Consider the following 21,300-nt stretch of genomic DNA (forward strand, 5'->3'; position numbering starts at 1 on the left):
CTTATACTGGAGACAGGCCAAGCTGTGTACAATCTCCAAAATTTGCTCAACAAATATTTATTGAGTACCTACTCTGTGCCAGGTATTATTCTAATTCCTGGAAGACAGAGCAGTGAACAAAACAAAGCCCTTATACTTCTAGAGGTAAAACTTATAGAGGGATGGATATAAATCAACACATAGTATGTCAGAGAGTCCTAAGCGCTATAAATAAAAATACAGGGTACAAAGGGTAGTGATTGATAGGTGGGAGAGAATACCCTACTCTATCAGCTGTCAATAAGGGCCTCTCTGTAGAGGCAATATTTGAACCGAGCCCTGAGGAAAGTGAGAGCTGGGATGGTGGAGATACAGGAGGAAGAGCATTACAGCAAGGAGCAGGTGCAGAGGTGGGGGTGGGGGCTAGTTGGAGAGATAAGATCCTAGAAGATGAGGGTTTTGGTTTCTATTCTGGAGGATTTTAAGCAGAGAAATGACATGATGTAAGCATGTTTTAAAAGGAGTATGTGGATGTGGAGATTAGATTGGAGGAACAAGGGAAGAAGCGGGGGACTGGGGGTAATAATCTAACAGTAGTGCTAATTTTGTAGTATTTCAGTCTCAGGTGGATCTACCCTTATGGATTGGAAGAAGCCAATACTAACCGAAGCACTTTCACTTCAAAGGAGTATTAAGATATTTTGGTTGCCGCGTTTCTAAAATGTATGTATGAACATAATTCCATACCTTACAGAGGTCCAATAAGCTAAATGCAGAAAAGAAAAAGTTAAATTAATGAAGACAAAATACAGCCACCAAATAAGGAATGTATAGTTGAGAGGCATGGCAGTAACTGATTTCAGATTATTAGGCTAGGTATTTAGTATCTCAGTGTTTGGGGTTGTTATTATTATTGTCATTATTATCATCAGTATATAGAGTTTGTACTGCTTAGACTAGTGTGGATCCTGGGGATGCTCGTTAGAAATGTAGTTTTCTGGGTTCTGTCTAGGCTTGGAATCTCCGGGGGTTTGGGGGCTACAAATTTACATTTTAAACAAGCTCCCAGATGATTCTTACATATAGTGATGTTTAAATCAGCAACCTCAGAGTAAAGGAAGTATTAGTTTGAATATTAAGATTAAAAACAAGGAGGATTGTATTCTATTACTTTATCTTGACTCCCTTTTTTAATTGGGTAGGATATGAATAAAAGAAAATTAAATTCCCATTGCTCTGCCATAATTCTAAGAAAAACAACGAGTTAAACTATAATAAAAATTGAAGAAGGATATGCTTTGTTAATGAGACGACAATAAAAAAGCATTAGAATGAGAGCTTTATAGTAAGAATGACCTTAGGAAGCTTGTGGAACAACTTTCTTATTTTACACATGAGGAACTCGAGACACAGAAAAGTTAAATAACAACTACGATGTAGCACAGTCCAGACTGTGGATTCCTCCGGACTCCTGTTCCCCTTCTGTTGTCTCCATTCCTACACCATCAGTTCTGTAGGGCCATTTCAATTAGTTTATCCTATTTTTTATTTCCTAGAGAATTAGGTGATAGTGGTATTTGAGACAAGCTTTTTATTTTCCCAGGGGCGAAATAGAAAGAGTGGGGGATCCTCCTAAAAATTCTGAACGTCAACCAACGTTATCAGTAATACATTTCTTTGTAAAGAATGGAGATGTTATTTCCTCTCATGTTATCTTGACATACTTTGGCTGCTTACAGTGAGCTCAAACATTGGTGGAAAATTGCGGTGTCTGGAGTATTGTTGTTCAGAATTATTTGTTCCCAACACCTTTGGCTATGACCTCTAATGGCTCCCTGAAGGAGAGCAGTCCTGTTGCCTGATGACTGGGCTTGGCCACATGCCTGGCTTGGGCCAACAGAGTGTGAGCGGACCTAACGAGCAGCGTATCCACTTCGACACTATAGATGCATTTCACATTGCCTCCTCCATCGTGCCTTTTGCCACTGGAAGGGCATATCCCAGTTCGGGCCTTCTTCAGCCTGGATCCTGGATGGAGCAGACCTGAACCTGAACCACATCCTGGAGGTAGCTACAGAAATCAACCCACAGTAGCTAACATGCCACATGAGCGAGAATTAGATGTTCTTGGAAGCCACTCGTATTTCTTATGTTGTTATTCACTGTAGCCTGATAAAAGCTAATACATAAATGCTTCCAAATCTGGACCAAAAATCTGGTACCTGAGGCAGAAGGATATCAAAAGTAAAAATTCTGAGGTTCCCAAGCTCAGAATCTTTGTTACAAAATTGTGTGCACATCTCATCAATGCGCCTACACATACGTTAGTGATAGAATGTTTTTATGCGGTTTAGAGTTTGGTATATGATAGGTACATGTTTGAATTATGGTCATTTGTGTTTGGAAAATAGATGTAATGAATCTCCATGACAATTTCATAATGTAAAATGGCACCAACATGCAGAAAGGAAATGTCACAATTTATCTGGGGATACAATTTTCAAAGTCCGTGGAAATACAGGGAAATGTTTTTTTTAATTATAATCCCACAAACACACAATGCTCTTTCAATTTACATGACCGATGTCAGATTTACGTCAGCAAAAATATTTTGCTTCTCCTTGTAAGTTTTTTCAAAGTATTTTTCTTCTTAGTATTCTTAATCCTCCTACCGGTGATGATTTGATAATAGTGTAGGAAACTTTTTTAATTTTATTCTTTTCAATGTATTTGGTGGCAAGGAAGAATTTCATAGATTTTGAAGGATCACTTGAGTACAGATAATACCACCTTGGCGGGAAAACTAGCTATAGCTTCTTTTGCCTATTTTCATCTGGCGTTGGTGAGCGGGAGCTAGATCGCATCAGCTCAAAAGAACAAAGTGTGTGCATCTCATCCCAAATCAGCATTGAGTCACTTCACACTGAAAGCTCCAAATCAGGGAACATTTGCATGACAAAAATTGGGAGGCACTCCAAATCAGGGCTTTTCCCCCACCAGAGAGTTGGTGGTTGAACATTTATCAAAAGGCTTAAAAAGTCACCTTCTTTAACATTTGGTACTTTAATGTTCAAAACACTACAAAAAATAGATGGCCTAATTTGATTTATGAGGGAGGACTGAAGGCTACCGAGTTAAAACCGAAGCGAGTGGCTTGTTACAGAGGTTAAGGACCGAAGGTGCTGAGGGGTAAGGCGGAGGCCCCAGGACACCACTCTGCTCAGACTCCAGGCTCCGGTAAACAAGACAGAGCCGAGAGTAGGAAATGAGACCCTTGGCTTTGGCAAGGAGCGTATATACATGGGCGATCAGAAGATGCTTTGAAAGAAGCAGAATAGTCGTTCAATAGTCTTAATATTTTCTCTCTTTTCTGTGTAGCTACGCATGGTCAGACACAGCGCTGACAAACGTTAAGGTAACATATGCTAGGAACACACATGTGAAGGTCTTTCGATTTTACAAATATTTCTGGTTATAAATACTTATGGATATTTATTTTAGGTTTTACTGGGTGGAATTATTTTTAGGGCTTTTCAACAAAGGAATCAACACGATCAATTCTTTATTTGTGGTATCTGTGAGCAAAAACATCTCAAATGAAATAATGGTGTGACAGAATCTGTATTAGTATTAATAATTCTCTAGCTTTTATGGTTGTAATCTTAGCAGCAACTTACAAATATTCTACGGAAAGCACTGCAGAAATATAACTTTCCACTAAAAAAATTAACAAAATTAAACACATATTTACCTAAAAGACTGAAAAGAATATATGAATGTATGTATGACTACACATATAACAGGGTTCACGTAATGTAAAAGTATCTAATTGGGAAGAAATGGTCTTGTAATAAATTACCAACTTCTTTGATTCATAGACTTCAGCAAAACAGGTGCTAGCTCCGAACTGTTGTTACTGTAACTTTAAAAAACACATACTACATATTACACATTTTTAAGTAGTCACTGCTCAGAAGTTAATCTAAAAATTTCTACTCTTTCTATGGCTACACAATTGTAGAATAGTTTATGGACTAGCACAAGATATAAAGAGTAAATACAGCAACTTGACCGTGAAACTCTACATACAAATATGAAAAATCATCATATGATGGCAATTCCTTTAGCCATTCCCAATGACTAGACTGTCATTCATGTTCCCCAAATTTTAGGATACCTAAAGTAAATACATATTCTAGAAATCTAATACAGGAAAAAAAAAATGGACTTAGAAATTATGGGCCCAAATAAAAAGAAATCATGCCCAGAAATATTTTTTTCATCCTATCGCCAGAGCACTAGTCAACTTCCTAATCTTCCTCTTAAATAAATACATTTTAAATATTTTTATTGTTAAGAAATTACAATGCAGGATCTTGAGGAAGCATTTAAAAGTAACCGTAGTGAATACTTTTTTTTTAATGTTTATTTGTGGAGAGAGACAGCACGCGAGCAAACTCAAGCTGGAGAGGGGCAGAGAGAGACAGGGAGACAAGGGATCTGGAGCAGGTTCTGTGCTGAGAACAGCGCCCGATGCGGGGCTCAAACCCACAAACTGTGAGATCGTGACCTGAGCCAAAGTCGGACGCTTAATCGACTGAGCCACCCAGGTGCCCCTGTAGTCAATATTTTTTATAAGACACCGTGTACTGCTTAGTAACACTTGCCAAAGTGCTCTGAGAGACTAGTTTCCAAGAAATGTTGACAAGCATTCCACAGAAAATTGGGAAACGCCACAAACCTTACCTCATCTCACCTTCACAGTGTCCATTAAATATCAAGGTTCTGAAATTCAGCAGTAAGGAAACCTGCCTAACTGTGCTGAATCCTTGGTATCCCGTGCTTATTTCACCATAGAATTTTTTCTTGGCACATATACCCCTTTTGAAATGTGCTCTTTGGTGATTTCTATGCATTCTGTAAACCTGATCTGCCCACCTAATTATGTGCTAGCACAAGAGATCTCAACATGTCTTTGTTGTCCATATATATACTGTCGACTAAGTGGATAGATGAATGTGTCTTATCTTGTGTACTTCATTCCGTCCTAGTTCACCAAAGTAATTTGGGCCCGACAAGAACTGCAGTACTTAGGAGCTAATTCGTAAGAAAGGGACTGGCTTCCACAAAAAGCAAATGCCACGGTACACGATACCCTCTAAGTAAAATCAGTTAAACACTGTATCAAACTCTGGTTTAAGTAACAAGCCAACCAAACTTTAAGTAAATAAATCTTATATGGGGGAATTACTGAGAAAGGAAAGAGGAGTAAATAATAGTGTGCATGCAGTCTGCAGTTTAGTTGCAGACTCGTGTAATTTTTGAGTTTAAAATGAGCGGATGTCATTTCGTAACATGAGGACGGATTGTGAGTGTTTAGCACACAGATGATCGCTCATCTTCTAGGCTTAGCCTCGTCTAATTTCCTAGAGGCTGTGACACAAACCTATTTACCCAAACCTTCCATTATATTCAGCAGTGTCTTGAAATGATCAATTTTGAAAGTGAGCTAATGAGATACTCAAGCTTATCTTATTATTCTGAAGTACAGAATAATACAAACAATAAAAATCATTAGATATTGAACAGCATTTTTATACAAATAAAATTTAAAACATCTCAGTTGTCTGTACAGATTCTCATTTGTAACAGAAAGAGCTGTTTTATCTTTAGTGTAATCTACTCAATATATCTGATCACATGACTGCTTTGCTTTTAAATTTTTCATTGAAATTTTATAGCTAAGACTGCACTAATTTACTTGCCAAATACACCGAAAAAAAATCTTCTTTCCTCTGAAAATGTTAATTGCAACATAATTACATTTTTCCTTTCAAAACGTAATCAAACAAACCATTAATGGTATTCATATGTACACAAATTTAAGCACAAAATTTAGACTTATAGGCAAAAATCTTTATATACTTTCTGCTGTGTCAAAGGAAAAATCTTGGCCTCTGTCCACGGTTATAAAATATATATAATAAATCATGATATCTGACTAAAGTAATTTATCTTTTCCCTTTTGACTTGTGGCTATTGCTGTCTATCATCACCTCATTTGCTTATTGACATTAACGTAACTGCTAGAGAACCAGGTTACAAGGAAAAAAATCACAGCTGCTAGAATAGTGTTTTAGCAATAGCTAACATTCTGGTAAGGGTCACTGACATTTTCAGAATGGCTAAACATGAAAAGTTCTTCTGAAGTATTAATTTAGTATTAAATGTGCTAAACAGGAGGAAAACCAGATGCAGCACTGAAAAAAATGTGTGATAAATGGCTTTCAAAATGAAAATTACTGTGTCAAGAATAGGTATCCTTTAATACTGTAAAGTAAAACAATGAAAAATCAAACAATCATTTTTGATTTACGTGGTAACCAAATGAAATTTTCATTTGGTTTTATAGTTCTTTGGTTAGCATTACTATACTTGTAAATATGAGTTTCCAGTCTTTAGTTAATTCCTGGGAAACACCAAAAATAAAAACACTTCTGCAAAAAAAAAAATCACTTTTTCTTTGCTACATACTGGCTCAAAATTAATCACCCCAACAAAAAAGAAGAATATTAACTATGTGAATGTTTTTCTATATATTGTATATTTTTAGGGTCTTATTTTAGGGCAGTTTAAATTGAGAGGCTCCTTTAATTATGCTCAGAGTCAGGGACATAGCTTTATCTATTACTAGTCACTGGAAAGATATTTTATCTTACCAAAATGCTAACAAATATTAAAACAATTAAGTTAGTTGACAATACTAATAATAATGGGTCAGTTGTCTTCAAATTTTAATGGATAGTCTACATATTTTCTCTTGTTAACGGAATCCTTGTACACTGTTGGTGGGAATGTAAATTGGTACAGCCATTATGAAAAACAGTACGGAGGTTTCTCAAAAAATTAAAAATAGAACTACCATATGATCCAGCAATCCCACTTCTGGGTATATATCCAAAGAAAATAAAATCAGGATCTCAAAGAGATATCTGCATTCCCACATTATTTTCAGCATCTGTCAACAGATGAATGGATAACAAAAATAGGTGATGTGTGTTTACACACACACACACACACACACACACACACACTCTCACACAACACACACATATCGTTTATACTGTGTACGCATATAATAATGGAATGAATGGTATTCAGCCTTGAAAAGAAGGAAATACTGCCATTTTCAATAACATGGATGAACCTGGAGAACACTTTGCTGAAACAAACCAGACACAGAAAGACAAATGCTGCATGATCTCATTTTTATGCGGAATCTAACAGTCAAATTCACAGGAGTGTAAGGGTTACCAGGGACTAGGGGAGGGAGAAATGGGGAGATGTTGGTTAAAAGAAAGTTTCAGTTATGCATGATGAATAGCTTCTGGATATCTAATGTACAATGTGACTACAGTAAATAGTACTTACTGTATGCTTGAAATGTGCTTGTCACTACCAAAATAAAAAAAAAAAGGTGTAACTATCTAAAAAGATACATTATTTAGCTTGAATGTGGCAATGACTTCACAATGTATATATAATGTGTATCAAATCATCAAATTGTATACTTTCAACATATACGATTCTTAGTTGCCAAATATACCTCAATAAAAAAGAAAAGTTCAAAATTCTCTTTTGTTATGGTAAAAATTTTTGTTTTTTTTTCTAAGTCAATAAAATATGGTTCTTCATGTTAAAATCTAAATGGTAAAGCGAGAAAGATAAAAGCTGAGAAGAGGTTTGAGAGCGGTGTATAAAATTAGGAGTGTGCGAACCTGAGCTTAGTCACTGATTTGAGAATATCCTAGAACCCGGGTTACAAATTTGCTCCACCAAGCCTGCCACTTAAAACGGTTTTTCCATTTTCTATTGGCAAAAAAGAAAAGAATATAAAAGGAAGAACAGTATTTTGTGACACATGAAAATTACATGAAATTAAACCTTCGGTGTCCATAAGCAATGCGGCCACATTCATTTGTACATCGTCTATAGTGGCTACCACACCACAGGGGAAGAGGTGAAGTGGCTACAACAGAGACCTACGGTGGTCTCCTTGCTCTGCTCTTCTGCTTGGCTCATTACAAATCGCAGCGATGCAGTTATAATCTTCGCCTTCTGAATACCACCCATCTGGTCCTTCCACAATAGTTATTTATTACCAGTGGATACTCCTAATGCCAGAACAAAGAAAGGGAAAGGAAAAAAAAGAAACGTGGACTCCAAGTTTCATGTGCTGAAGGCACGGTGCAGTCTGGATAATTCTGTTATCAAATTAGATGGCAAAGCACTGTGTTCAACATGCAGCGACACTGCGGCTGTTCTGGAAGAATACTAGACATACATTGGAATTATCAAGTGAAGTACTCATCACAGTGGCCAGAAAAATTAGAAAACTTAAAGCAAGGTATCTCATTTCACTACAGAATTTCTTTATAAAAATAAAAACATGAAAATAAAGCCGCGGCCAAAATAAGCTTCTGAGCGGTTCATTTGTTAGCCAAGCAAGGAGAGCCATTTACCAACGGTGAGTTAATTAAAATGTTTTTGATTCATCAACTAAAGTAAAGTGTCCAAAGTAAACTTGCTTAGACTATTTAATTAGCCTTTTGGCAACAACAGTCGCTCAAAGAGTGGAGAACATTGGGAACAACATCAACAGTCAATAAAAAACAAAACAAAGCAAAACAAAACAAAACAAAAAAACAAGGCAAATGATTCTGAGTAGTTTTCCTTGGCTCTTGATGAGTCAACAGATGTTACTGCTACTGCCTGGTTATTGTGGTTTATTTGATAAGTCAATGCTGAGGCTGAAGTGATTGAAGAGTTAGTTTCTATGAATAGTCTGTGTGTAACAACTATAGGCAAGAGTATTTTCTAAGAAGTTAAGAAAACGTGACTTTGGTACAAGCTGAAGTAGAATCTGCTAAGATGTGTTACATCTGGTGGTAAGAACGTGTGGAGCCAAAAAAGGCTTAGGTGGTCAAATTTACAAAACTTGTGAAGATGCAAAGTATTAAAACCCTATGGTTATTCACTGTACTATTTACAGCAGGTTTTTGTGGAAGATGGTTGACTTTCATCTTGTGTTAATGAGCTAGTGCTCTCGACATTGAACTTCATGTAACCGGCATCAGTTGTTATCTTTTGTCAGCTATGGAAGGTGACATACCGATTTGTCCTACCAGTTGGCTTAGCAGCAGTAGTTTTATTGTGAGTTTTTGAGTTCAGAACTGACACTGCAATTTTTCTGGACCAGAAGAAAATACCCTCAACTACTGCTACAGAACACTGAATGGCTTTGGAATCTAGCTTTGGTTGCAGACTTGATGTTTTGTAATGAATTCAGCCAAAAATTGAGACAGTGCAAAACAATGGGAACAGTTATCCCCACTGTCTGTAGGATTCAGGAAAAGGCTCCTCCAGATTCAGAGTGTTCTAGAGTAGTGCTTTTCAAAGAGTGCCCTCAGACCAGCAGCATCAGCATCGACTGATTACTCATTAAAATGCAAATTCTACTGAATCAGAAGCTCTGGAGGTGGAGACAGCAAAACAATGTTCACGCAGGAAACATACACTAGAGTAATTTTGATGACAACTAACATGATTTGAATCACAAAGTAACACCCAGGAGCTTTGTATATTCCTGTGCTCTCAAGAGGGAAGACAAGAAGCAGTATTTCCATTGTCGCACAAATCTGCAGCAGATACATTTTCTGCTCAAACCACAGGTCCGGCAGTGTTTTTCGGACCCTGATGCAAATGTAAAGGAAATTTCCATTTTTCAAAATCCATTCAATTGTACAATTCAGGAGCTTCCACGTAACCTTCAATTGGAAGGGATTAATCTGCAAGGCTCTAGCAGGCTAAAAGGAAAAGACCAAGGGAAGAAAGAATCTAATAGAATTCTACCAATGCCTTCCAAGTGATAAATATGCTCCGGAAAATACTCTCATGGATTAACATATGTACTTGGCAATTCTTATCTGTCTGAGAAGATATTTTCAAAGACAAAATATGTAAAATCTTACTAGAGATCAACATTAACAGATGAATACTTACAATCAATTCTGATGATAGGAAATAGTAACTTTGAATCCCAATCGAGTGAAATATTATCCTCCCCATGAGTATTCCATTCTTCTTTAGAACCGTATCACAAAAAAAATTGTTTTCAATTACTATGTTTTGAATTCTGTCAATAAAAATTTTGTGGAAATTCATTCTCTCTCTCATTATATAATACCTACATAATAATCTCAATTTTGCCTCTTAGTCCATTACAGAAAATGTTTGCTGACCTCTGCTCCGGAATCAGAAGTCACCCTGCACACTTAAAACATAGGTTAAACGCACTGCCTAGGTGTGTAAAAGCAAGATGTCCAAGGTGTGTAAAATGGCTCTGCCACCAGCAGGTATGTGGACAGGAGGAAGCTCTTCAATCTTTCTTTGCCTCAGTTTCCTCAACTGTAACCGGAAGCAAGCAATAGTATCTATCTTACAGGGTTGTTGTGAAGATTAAGTGAATACAAAGGGAATACAAAGCCTACCAAAGAGGGTCTGGCCAAAGTAAGCATCAACTCAATGTCGGTTGCTAATTTACGATAAAAGTACCACTTCACCCAGTTGGTAGTCAAATTATAAATCTCATCCTCCTAAAAGTTCCACCAGATAAAACATCTAAAATGTTCATATACATTTGTGAGTGGAAAGAAAATACAAGTGCATGAAGGTAACGTGTAGGATAACCCAGCCCTCTCCCAACTGGCCCTAGGTTCTGCCATGAAAACAGAAGATAGGGTCGGTCCTGCCCCATGACAGCAATCTTCATATAGATGGTTTCTTATATGGAAGAGACTGTACTGCTATTTTAATATTTCAAATGTCACCGTGTTGCATTCTTTATATTCTAGAAAAGAGTAAGCATAGTACTAGTTTATAATATTTACATTAAAAATTGTTCTTAATGTTTTATTTATTTTGGGGGAGCCTAAGTGGGGGATGGGACAAAGAGAGAGGGAACAGAGGGTCCAAAGCAGACTCCATGCTGACAGCAGCGAGCTCGATGTGGGGCTCGAACTCACAAACCACGAGATCACAACCTGAGCCAAAGTCTGATGCTCAACTGACTGAGCCACTCAGGAGCCCCTATAGCCTTTACGTTTTTAAGGTTTGACATATTATATGGCTTAGCTCAATAATATATTCTTACTCATTCAATAAATATTTATTGACTGCCTAATATTTGTCATATACATAAATTCACTAGCTTATGCACTTTGGGGGAAAAATGCTTTCATATATGTACTTTTGAGAATGCCCTCAAAAACTGCCCAGAGATATATATTAAGCATGCTAATATTTTTTTGTAATTTTTTTTTCAACGTTTATTTATTTTTGGGACAGAGAGAGACAGAGCATGAACGGGGGAGGGGCAGAGAGAGAGGGAGACACAGAATCAGAAACAGGCTCCAGGCTCCGAGCCATCAGCCCAGAGCCCGACGCGGGGCTCGAACTCACGGACCACGAGATCGTGACCTGGCTGAAGTCCGACGCTTAACTGACTGCGCCACCCAGACGCCCCAAGCATGCTAATTTTTTAACTAAGTGTGCTTCTTCTTAAATGGCTACAAGAAATTCTAGAGTAATGATGTCCAATATGATAACCACTAGCCTCAGGTGACTACTGAACACCTGAAATGTGGCTAGCACAACTGAGGTATGGAATTTTTAATTACACTTAACTACAATTAAATAAAACAGCCATATATGGCTAGTGGCTGCCAGATAGGACAGTAGAGTTCTACAGGAGTATTCTGGGATGTGCAGATGTTGGAAATTAGCAGTTTGTCCTATGTGGGAAAGTAAATTTGGTTATACTATACACTTAATATTAGTTTGCTACTCAAAACAGCCCTGTCTTTTCATATGCCACAAAATATTTTGTTTACTTTCTTAGCAACAGAACTAAATCGATTCACTATTTTAACAAAACAGTGTTTGTTTTTCCTCCACTGTAACTGATTTCTAATGATTTAAGGTGCTGGGACACAGAAAAAAATAGATATAATCCATGTATATTTCAGAAGTCTTAAGCCTCTCCCTCCAGGCAAATTTTTAAGGCATCTGCTAATAGTTGGAAAGTTATTTTGTTTAGTAGTTTACCTCTTGTTCTTGATTATGCCCACATTTCTACACTGGTATTATCCAGTAGTAAAATAAATAAGTCAGAAGAAAAATGGAAAAACTAAAACCGTCAAATTGAAGAGTTAATGTATCAGCTTAAAAAATAATTATAACATGAAAAAATAAGACTCTTCCTCCAACTAACTCTGAAAATTCTGTATACATCAAACAAAACACTGGCCAGGTCATAAGGCTGATTATAATAAGACATCTTTACATGAGGGTGTGAAAAATTAATTTTATTTTTAAACATCATGATACTTTCTGGCTCAACGTGTTCCTTTAAAAATAAGTTAAAAGGTTTCCATATTACTCTTTTATTACCCATGTAAATATTGACTAAAGAATAATATTACTGATGAACATAAGGTAAAAATAATGTGACCCACTCACATATTCTTGAAGAAAAGTGCTTACAATATTTTATGAAAACACTTGTTTACATTTTTACTTGATTTAATGGATAATTTCATATCTTTCTTTAAAATCTACAAATGCCTTAATGGAGGAGTAAGACATTCCCACCATTATAAAACTAAACAAAACCAACGCCAAAATAAAACCCTATGAAAGCACATGGATTTTATTATAGAACATATACGAAGTCACTGCGTAAAGCTCTTTTTTATGAATACATTTGGAAAGCTCACATTGAGTTCCAGCACAGCTCTGTTATCAATCTGTGAACAGAAGGACACATCAAGCAAGCAAAGATCTTTACAAGATTCCAGAAGTTTTCTTAAAGATGCTGGACTTACCATTCTTGTTCCTGTTAAAATAAAACAAAACACCTTAAGTATCATATTTATATAATGTCCGGATAAAGAACCCCTTTATTATTTATTATTTAAAATGCATTTAAGATAAACTGCCTTTTAAAAATTAAAAGCATTTCTTTAAACAAAAGACATATTGAAATAGTCTTGTAAAAAAAAATACAAACTGAATTGTTCCATCCAATTTGGCATCTAGGACCTGGATTTTGTCAATAGTCTACTCACTATCTTCATTCCTACCTCCTGGCCATTCCAATCAGCTCCTCCAGACTTTTCCTATTTCTGTCACCCAAGTTCAAAACTGTCTACACATCTCGTTTTCCTCAACCCATGGGTCAAATCATACAGCAATGCTTACAGTGATTCAACCTCATATTCCATGCAGTGCAATCACTGAGCAACTACCACTGCAGAAACTTCTGTTTCAGGCACTCGAGATACAAAGATGAATAAGACATGTGTCTGCCCTAAGGAACTCCTTGACCAGAGTTGAAAACAAATAGTTACAATACAACTCGATAAGTGGTGGGTATAAAATGGCATTATCAGAAGTCAGATAGATAATGGCTGAGCAGTACTCCATTTAGCCCACGTTAAATCTGAAGAGACTACTGGCTATTCAGATAGAAGCCACATTATATACGTTATGAAAAGCACCTGCCTAAAGTCAGCACTCAATAAATAACAAATATCATTAGGCTTGAAGATATCATCTATTGTAAAACACGCACGCATGCTTTAACTGTGGGTTTTCTAGGGAGGAAAAAAAATCACTATCATATCACATAAACACATCTAATGTGATGGAACTGGAGTTTCTGAGACGTTAACCTATGCCTTTTCCCCTGAGAAATCCTTTCTGCTCCCCTCCTTGCCATGGGCTCCAGAAGCAGTATACTGCTACCTTGACTGCGGCTAGCCCCGTGCCAAACCCATACAGATTCTCCTGGGAATCAGGAGAACTGGAACTCACTAAAGCCTTCAGTGTCCATAGATCCCTTGAACTAAAGACACGAAAAACTGGGTTGGGACTGTTGTATCATATAGCCACATGTACACAGGAAGACAGAGATGGCCAGCATGACAAGAAAAGAGTAAGGCAAAAACAAAGGGAAAAGCAGATGTAAAAGTTATTGGTGAGTATACAAGGGCAGTGGAGGTGGGGCAGGCGCCTGAGCATGAAGGACAAGGAAAAGGCAGAAAAAAGAGAAAACAACGTTCTTGCCTTTTGATAGTTTTCCAGTCTCTGCTGAGGTCTGACCATAACTCCTACCTATGGATCCCAGAGAGACACCTGTACCTTCACAATAACGTTCCTTCTCTTATGTGGAAGTTAGTGTGAGTGGGCTTCTGTTGTACAAGATCAGAGAACCTCAGCTGGGACACTTGGCTATGTGGTCGGTGTTCTTCACCTAGGGTTGTGACTGTTTTCTATTTGCCAGACTTGGTCATTAGCATCTGAGTTTCCTAGTAAGTTAGAAATTCCTAAAAGCCTAAGAGAATAGAATGTCAGGGAAGGAAGTTGGAAGACTGAAAATTTAACAAGGCTAAGGTGTCCTGTCTTATGCTTCCAGAGGACTGTGTGCTTTTGTTTTCTTATCCACCTAGAACACAACTGTGTTCTCAGTCAGTTTGCTCCCTCAGGGCAGGGGCCACATCTGTCTATCTGACCTATCTCCAGTGTTGGAAACAATGCCTGACACAGTGTATGCTCAGTAAGTGTGTAATAAATGAAAGAATGAAGGGATGGTGTTTAATTTCACAATACCATTACCCTGGTTTGGACCCGTATTAGATGGATTACCATGGCTAATCTCCCCGATTTTGATTTCCTTGTTCTCCCAATTCACCTACCACTTGTTTCTAGATTAATATCCCTAACACAGCTCTAAATATATCACTCATGCTCCAAATTAAAACCCAGTAATAGCTCTTCCTTGTTTAATTTTGTGCAGATTCCTCATCCTTGTGTTCAAAACTCTCCACGAAAGCCTGCATTATACTAATGTTCTAAGTCAAATTAGATTGCCAATTCTCTGAAGGTATTCTGTATTTTTAACTCCTATGCCATGTTTCATGCTCCTCATTCTGCTTAAAATGCTCTCCTCCTCCTACTTTCTATTCCCTTTTCAAGGATACCTTTCAAATACGTATTAACCTTAAATTTTTTTTTTTTTTAATTTTAGAGAGAGAGCATGCACGAGCAGGGGAGAGGGGCAGAGGGAGAGAGAGACACACAGAGAGAGAATCCTAAGCAGGCTTCAGGCTCAGCACAGACACAAACACAGGGCTCAATCCCACCACCCTGGGATCATGACCTGAACTGAAATCAAGAGCCGGATGCTCAACTGACTGAGCCACCCAGGTGCCCCCTATTAACCTTTTCAAGTAAACTTTTTCATATTTCTTTAATCATATATACTCTCTTTTCTTTGAGCCCCCAAATGAACTTGCTTCTGGCTTGCATTAAAGTTACTTATAATTGTTTTACTGCGTTTTTTTTTGTTTGTTTGCTTGTTTTTTTGGCCAGGTCATAAACTCTCTGAAGGCAGGGACTGTATCTTACTCAGCTTTGTACTGGTCAGTAAGCATTTTCAGTATGAAGAAGGAATGCCACTTAACATTAATATGCACCAATCACAAAATGACAAAATAATGACTATAAGCTTGGTTTAACTAAGAATCTTTTTTTCAAAATGGATTCAAACACTTAAGGAAACCATAAACAACAATAAAAATGAAAATTTAGCATAGTGGTTTAGGAGCATAGATTCTGATTCAAATTCAGATTCCTGTGGCACCTGGGTGGCTCAGTTGGTTAAGCATCAACCTCTTGGTTTCGGCTCAGCTCATGGTCTTGTGGTTTCATGAGTTCGAGCCCCACATTGGGCTCTGTGCTGCCAGCAGGAGCTTGATTGGGATTCTCTCTTTCCCCTTCTCTCTCTGCCCCTCCCCCATTCACGCTGCCTCTCTTTCAAATAAACAAATAAACTTTAAAAAAATTGTAAAAAAAAAAAATTCAGATTCCTCATTAGACATGAGACTCTGGCAAATCACGTAACTTCTTTCAGCCTGTTTCCACTTCTGTGGCTATAATAACAGCTATCTCAAACACTGTGAGGGTTAAATCGGTTAGTATATGCTCGGAACAATATAAAGCATACAGTCACATTGCTGTTAACATTATTTTACTTTGTTCTTTATATTTGAAATAAGATGTTCTAATATATTTGCATGATGGTCCTCTTCCTATAATTTATTTTGCCATAATAATACTTCCTTGCTCTCTCTTCTATTTTTTTTTAGTATAGTTGACACACAATGTTATATTAGTTTTAGATATACAAGGTAGTGATTCAACAGGTTTATACATTATGCTATGTTCACAAGTGTAGCTACCATCTGTTACCATGCAATGCTACTACAATATCACTGGCTATATTCCATATGCTGTGTCTTCTTTTCCCAGGACTTATTCATTCCATAACTGGAAGCCTGTATCTCCCACTCCTCCTCACACATCTTGCCCATCCCTCCACCCCCCTTTCCTCTGGCAATCATCAGTTTGTTCTCTATATTTATAGATTTGATTCTTTTTGTTTATTCATTTGTTGCTTTTTTTCCTAAAGATTCCACTTACAAGTGAAATCATGTATTATTTATCTTTCTCAGTGTGACTTATTTCACTTAACAAAATACCCTCCATGTTATCACAATCTCATCCTTTTTTATGGCCATGTAATATTTCACTGCATACGTATATACCACATTTTCCTTATCCATTTTTTATTGATAGACACTTAGGCTGACTTCATATCTTGGCTACTGTAAATAATACTCCAACAAACATAAGGGTGCATATACCTTTTTGAATTTGTGTTGTTTGTTTTGAGTAAATACCCAATAGTGGAATTACTAGAACATACGGTAATTCTATTTTTAATTTTTTGAGGTACCTCCATTCTGTTCTCCATAGTGGCTGTACCGGTTACATGCCCATCTACAGTGCACAAGGGTTCCTTTATCTCCACATCCTCACCAACATTTATTTCTTGTGTTTTTGATTTTAGCCATTCTAATAAGTGTAAGGGTGATATCTCACTGTGGTTTTGATTTGCAGTTCCCTGATGAATAGTGATGTTGAACATCTTTTCATGTGTCTGTTCACCATCTGTGTGTCATCTCTGGAGAAATATCTATTCAGATCCTCTACCCATTCTTTTATCGCATTGTTTTTTCATATTGAGTTTTTAAGTTCTTTATATATTTAGGATGTTAACCCCTTATCAGATATATCATTTGCAAATATCTTCTCCCCTTCAGTAGGTTGTGTTTTTGCTTTGTTCATGGTGCATTTTTTTTTTTTTTGATGTAGTCCCAGTAGTTTCTTTTTGCTTTTGTTTCCCTTGACTTAGGAGACATATCTAGAAAAATGTTGCTACAGCTGATGTTAGAGTAATTACTGCCTGTGGTCTCTTCTAAAATTTTTGTGATTTCAGGTTTCACATGTAGGTGTTTAATCCATTTAAGTTTATTTTGCGGTAGGGTGTTAAAAGGTAGTCCAGTTTTATTCTTCTACACATAGCTATCCAGTTTTCCTAGCACCATCTACTGAAGAGATTGTCTTTTCCCCATTATATAATCTTGCCTCCTTTATTTCTGGGCTCTCTATTCTGATCCATTGATCTATGTGTCTATTTTTATACCAGTACCATATTATTTTGATTACTACAGCTTTGTAGTATATCTTGAAATCTGGGATTGTGATACCTCAAGACTTTGTTCTTTCTCAAGACTGCTTTAGCTATTTGAGGTTTTTTGTGATTCCATGAAAATTTTAGTACTATTGGTTCTAGTTTTGTGAAAAATGCTGTTTGTATTTTGATAGGGATTGCACTGAATCTGAAGATTGATTGGGGAAATATTTGGGACATTTTAAGAATCCTAATTCTTCCAATTCATGAGCATGGAATATCTTTCCATTTGTTTGAATCATCTTCAATTTCTTTCATCAGTGCTTTATAGTTTTCAAGAACAGTTCTTTCCCCATTTTGGTTAAGTTTATTCATAGGTGTTTTATTCTTTTTCGTGCAACTGTAAATGGTGTTGTTTTTTTTTTTTTTTTTTTTTTTTTTTTTGCTACTTCATTATTGGTGTATAGAAATGCTACTGATTTCTGGACACTAATCTTATATCCTGGAGCTTTACTGAATTCATGTCTTCTAGCAGTTTTTTTGTGTGGAATCTTTAGGACTTTCCATGTATCGTAACCAGTCATCTGCAAATAGTGAGAGTTTGACTTCTTTATCAATATGGATGACTGTTATTTCTTTTTCTTGTCTGACTGCTATGCCTAGGACTTCCAGTACTATCTTGAATAAACACAGTGAGAGTGGACATCTTAGAGGAAAAGCTCTCAGTTTTTCACCGCTGAGTGTGATGTTAACTGTGGGTTGTTCATATATGGCCTTTATTACATTGAGGTATGTTGTCCACTTTATTATTACTATTATGTTGAGGTAAGTTCATTCTACTTTGTTGAGTTTTTTTTTTATCACGAATGGATGCTGAATTTTATCAAATGCTTTTTCTGCATCTACTGAGATGATATGATTTTTATCCTTCATTTTGTTGATATGGTGTATCACACTGATTGGTTTGCAAATACTGAACCATCCTTGCACCCCTGGAATAAATTCCACTTGGTCATGGTGAATGATCTTTTTAATGTATTGTTGTATGAGGTTTTGTAATATTTTGGCCCATAGTTTCCATTTTTGGTGGTCTGTCTGTCTGGTTTTGGTATCAGGGTAATGCTGGCCTCATAGAATATATTTGGAAACCTTCCTACCTCCTCTATTTTTGGAATAGATAAAGGTGAATAGGTACTAACTCTATTTATTTATTTATTTATTTATTTAACACTTATTTTTGAGAAAGAGAGAGAGAGAGAGCACATGAGCAGGGGAGGGGCAGAGAGAGAGGGAGACACAGAATCTGAAGCAGGCTCCAGGCTCTGAGCTGTCAGCGCAGAGCCTGATGTGGGGCTCGAACTCACAAACCGCAAGATCATGACCTGAGCTAAAGTTGGATGCTTAACCAACTGAGCCATCCAGGGAAACCAGTGCTCTCTTCTTTAAATGTTTGTAGTATTCATCTGTAAATCATCTGGTTCTGAACTTTCATTTTTGGTACTTTTTTGATTACCAATTCATTATTTGTAATCAGCGTATTCAGATTTTCTATTTTTTCCTAGGTCAGTTTTGGAAGATTGAATGTTTCTAGTAATTTATCCATTTCTCCTAGGTTGTCCAGTTTGTTGGCATGTAAATTTTCACATTATTCTCTTACAATTCTTTGTATTTTGTTGTGTCAGTTTGTTACTTCTCTCTTATTTCTGGTTTGAGTCCTTTCTCTTTTATTTTTGATGACTCCAGCTATGGGTTTATTGATTTATTTATCTTTTCAAAGAATCAGCTTTCAGTTTCGTTGATTTTTTTTTCTATTGCTTTTTGCTTTAGTCTCTATATCATTTATTTCTGCTCTGATCTTTATTATTTCCTTTCTTCTATTCACCTTGGATTTTGTTTGTTCTTTTTCTAGTTCCTTTAGGTGTAGACTGTTTATTTGAGCTTTTTATTGTTTCTTGATGTAGACCTATATCACTGCATATTTCCCTTAGAACTGGTTTTGCTGTGTCCCAAAGATTTTGGACCATTATGTTTTCATTTCCATTTGTCTCCATTAATTTTGTTCATTTGTTTGATTTCTTCATTGACCCCTTCATTGCTTGTTCAGTATCATGTTGTTTAGTCTCCAGGTTTTTGTGTCTTTTCTATTTTTTTCTTGTGATTTATTTCTAGTTTCATGCCGTTGTAATCCGAAAAGACACATGGTATGACTTCAATCTTCTCAAATTTATTGAGGCTTGTTTTGTGGCCTAATACATGATCTATTCAGGAGAATGTTCCATGCACAATAAAAAAGAATGTGTATTCTGTTGTTTTCAGATGGAATGTTCTCTATATGTTATTTCCCTCTAGTCCAATATGTCATTCAAAGACATTATTTCCTTGTTGATTTTCTACCTGGATGATCTATCCACTGATGTTAAGTAAAATGTTAAAGTCCACTACTATTACTGTATTATCATCAATTTCTCTCTTTATGTCCATTAATATTTGCTCTTTGTAGGTATATGCTCCAGTGCACAGATACTTACAACTGTTACACCCTCTTATTGGATTGATCCCTTTATCATTATGCAATGCTTTGTCTCTTGTTATAGTCTTTGTTTTAAAATCTATTTTGTCTAAGTATTGCTACTTTGTTTTTGTTTTTTTGTTTTTCCATTTCCATTTGCATGGTGAGTATTTCTCCATCCATTCACTTTCAGTGTATATATCTTTAGGTCTGAGGTGAGTCTCCTATAGTCAGTATAAAGATGAGTCTTGCTTTTTGTTTTGTTTTGTTTTTTTTTTTTTAATCCATTCTGCCACCCTATGTCTTTTGATTGGAGCATTTTGGCCATTTACATTTAAGTAATTGTTGATAGGTATGTACTTACTGCCATTTTATTATTTGTTTTCTAGTTGTTTTTGTAGTTCTCTCCCGTTCCTTCCTTCCTTCTCTTGCTCTCTTTCCTTATGAGTGATGAGTTTCTATAGTGTTATGTTTGGCTTTCTTTCCCCTTATTTTTTGTGTACCTCATGAGGTTCAAATATAGCATCCTAAGTATACAGCAGTCTATATTAATTTGATGAACTTCAAAGGCATTCTAAAAACAAAAAAGAAAAAAGAAAACCTTCTTTTTCTTTTTCCCCTTCATGTTTTATGAATATGTGGTCCTATTTTACATCTTTTTACTTATAATTTTTTTATGTCTAATTATGGCCATTTCCTTTAGGACTTACAGAAGTCTCTTTAACATTTCTTCTAAGTCTGGCTTAGTGGTGATAAACTCCTTTAGTTTTTGTTTGGGAAACTCTCCTTCAAGTCTGAATGACACCCTTGATGAGTAGATTATTCTTGGTTGTAAGTGTTTTCCTTGCAGCATTTTGAATGTATCGTGTCATTCCCTTCTGGCCTGCAAAGTTTCTGCTGAAGAATCAGCTGATAATCTTACAGGTTTTTCCTTGTAGGTAACTTTTTGTTTCTCTCTTGCTTTTAAGATTCTATCTTTAACCTTTAAAACTTTACTTATTACATGTTGTAGTGTGGACCTCCTCGGGTTCATCTTGTTTGGGATTCTCTTCTCTGATGTGGATGTCTGATTCTTTCCCTACATTAGGGAAGTTTTCAGCTACTGTTTCTTTAAATAAGTTTTTCACCCCTTTCTCTTCTTCTTATGGGACTCCCG

The 21,300-nt window shown here is 36.5% G+C and overlaps 1 protein-coding gene across 2 annotated transcripts in view; it reads right to left on the reverse strand.

The window, feature by feature from the left end:
* Window positions 1-12,383: 12,383 nt before the first annotated feature.
* The window catches only part of FBXL4 (F-box and leucine rich repeat protein 4), an 83,026-nt gene continuing 74,109 nt past the window's right edge, over window positions 12,384-21,300 (reverse strand). For both annotated transcript variants that reach the window (XM_040474225.1, XM_040474226.1), the window contains one exon: window positions 12,384-12,934. In XM_040474225.1, coding sequence (XP_040330159.1) covers window positions 12,771-12,934 — 164 coding nt within the window. In that variant the 3' untranslated portion in view covers window positions 12,384-12,770. The remainder of the gene's footprint in view (window positions 12,935-21,300) is intronic.

Source organism: Herpailurus yagouaroundi, unplaced genomic scaffold, assembly GCF_014898765.1.
Source record: "Herpailurus yagouaroundi ecotype Mexico unplaced genomic scaffold, PumYag 139, whole genome shotgun sequence".
Taxonomy (NCBI): domain Eukaryota; kingdom Metazoa; phylum Chordata; class Mammalia; order Carnivora; family Felidae; genus Herpailurus; species Herpailurus yagouaroundi.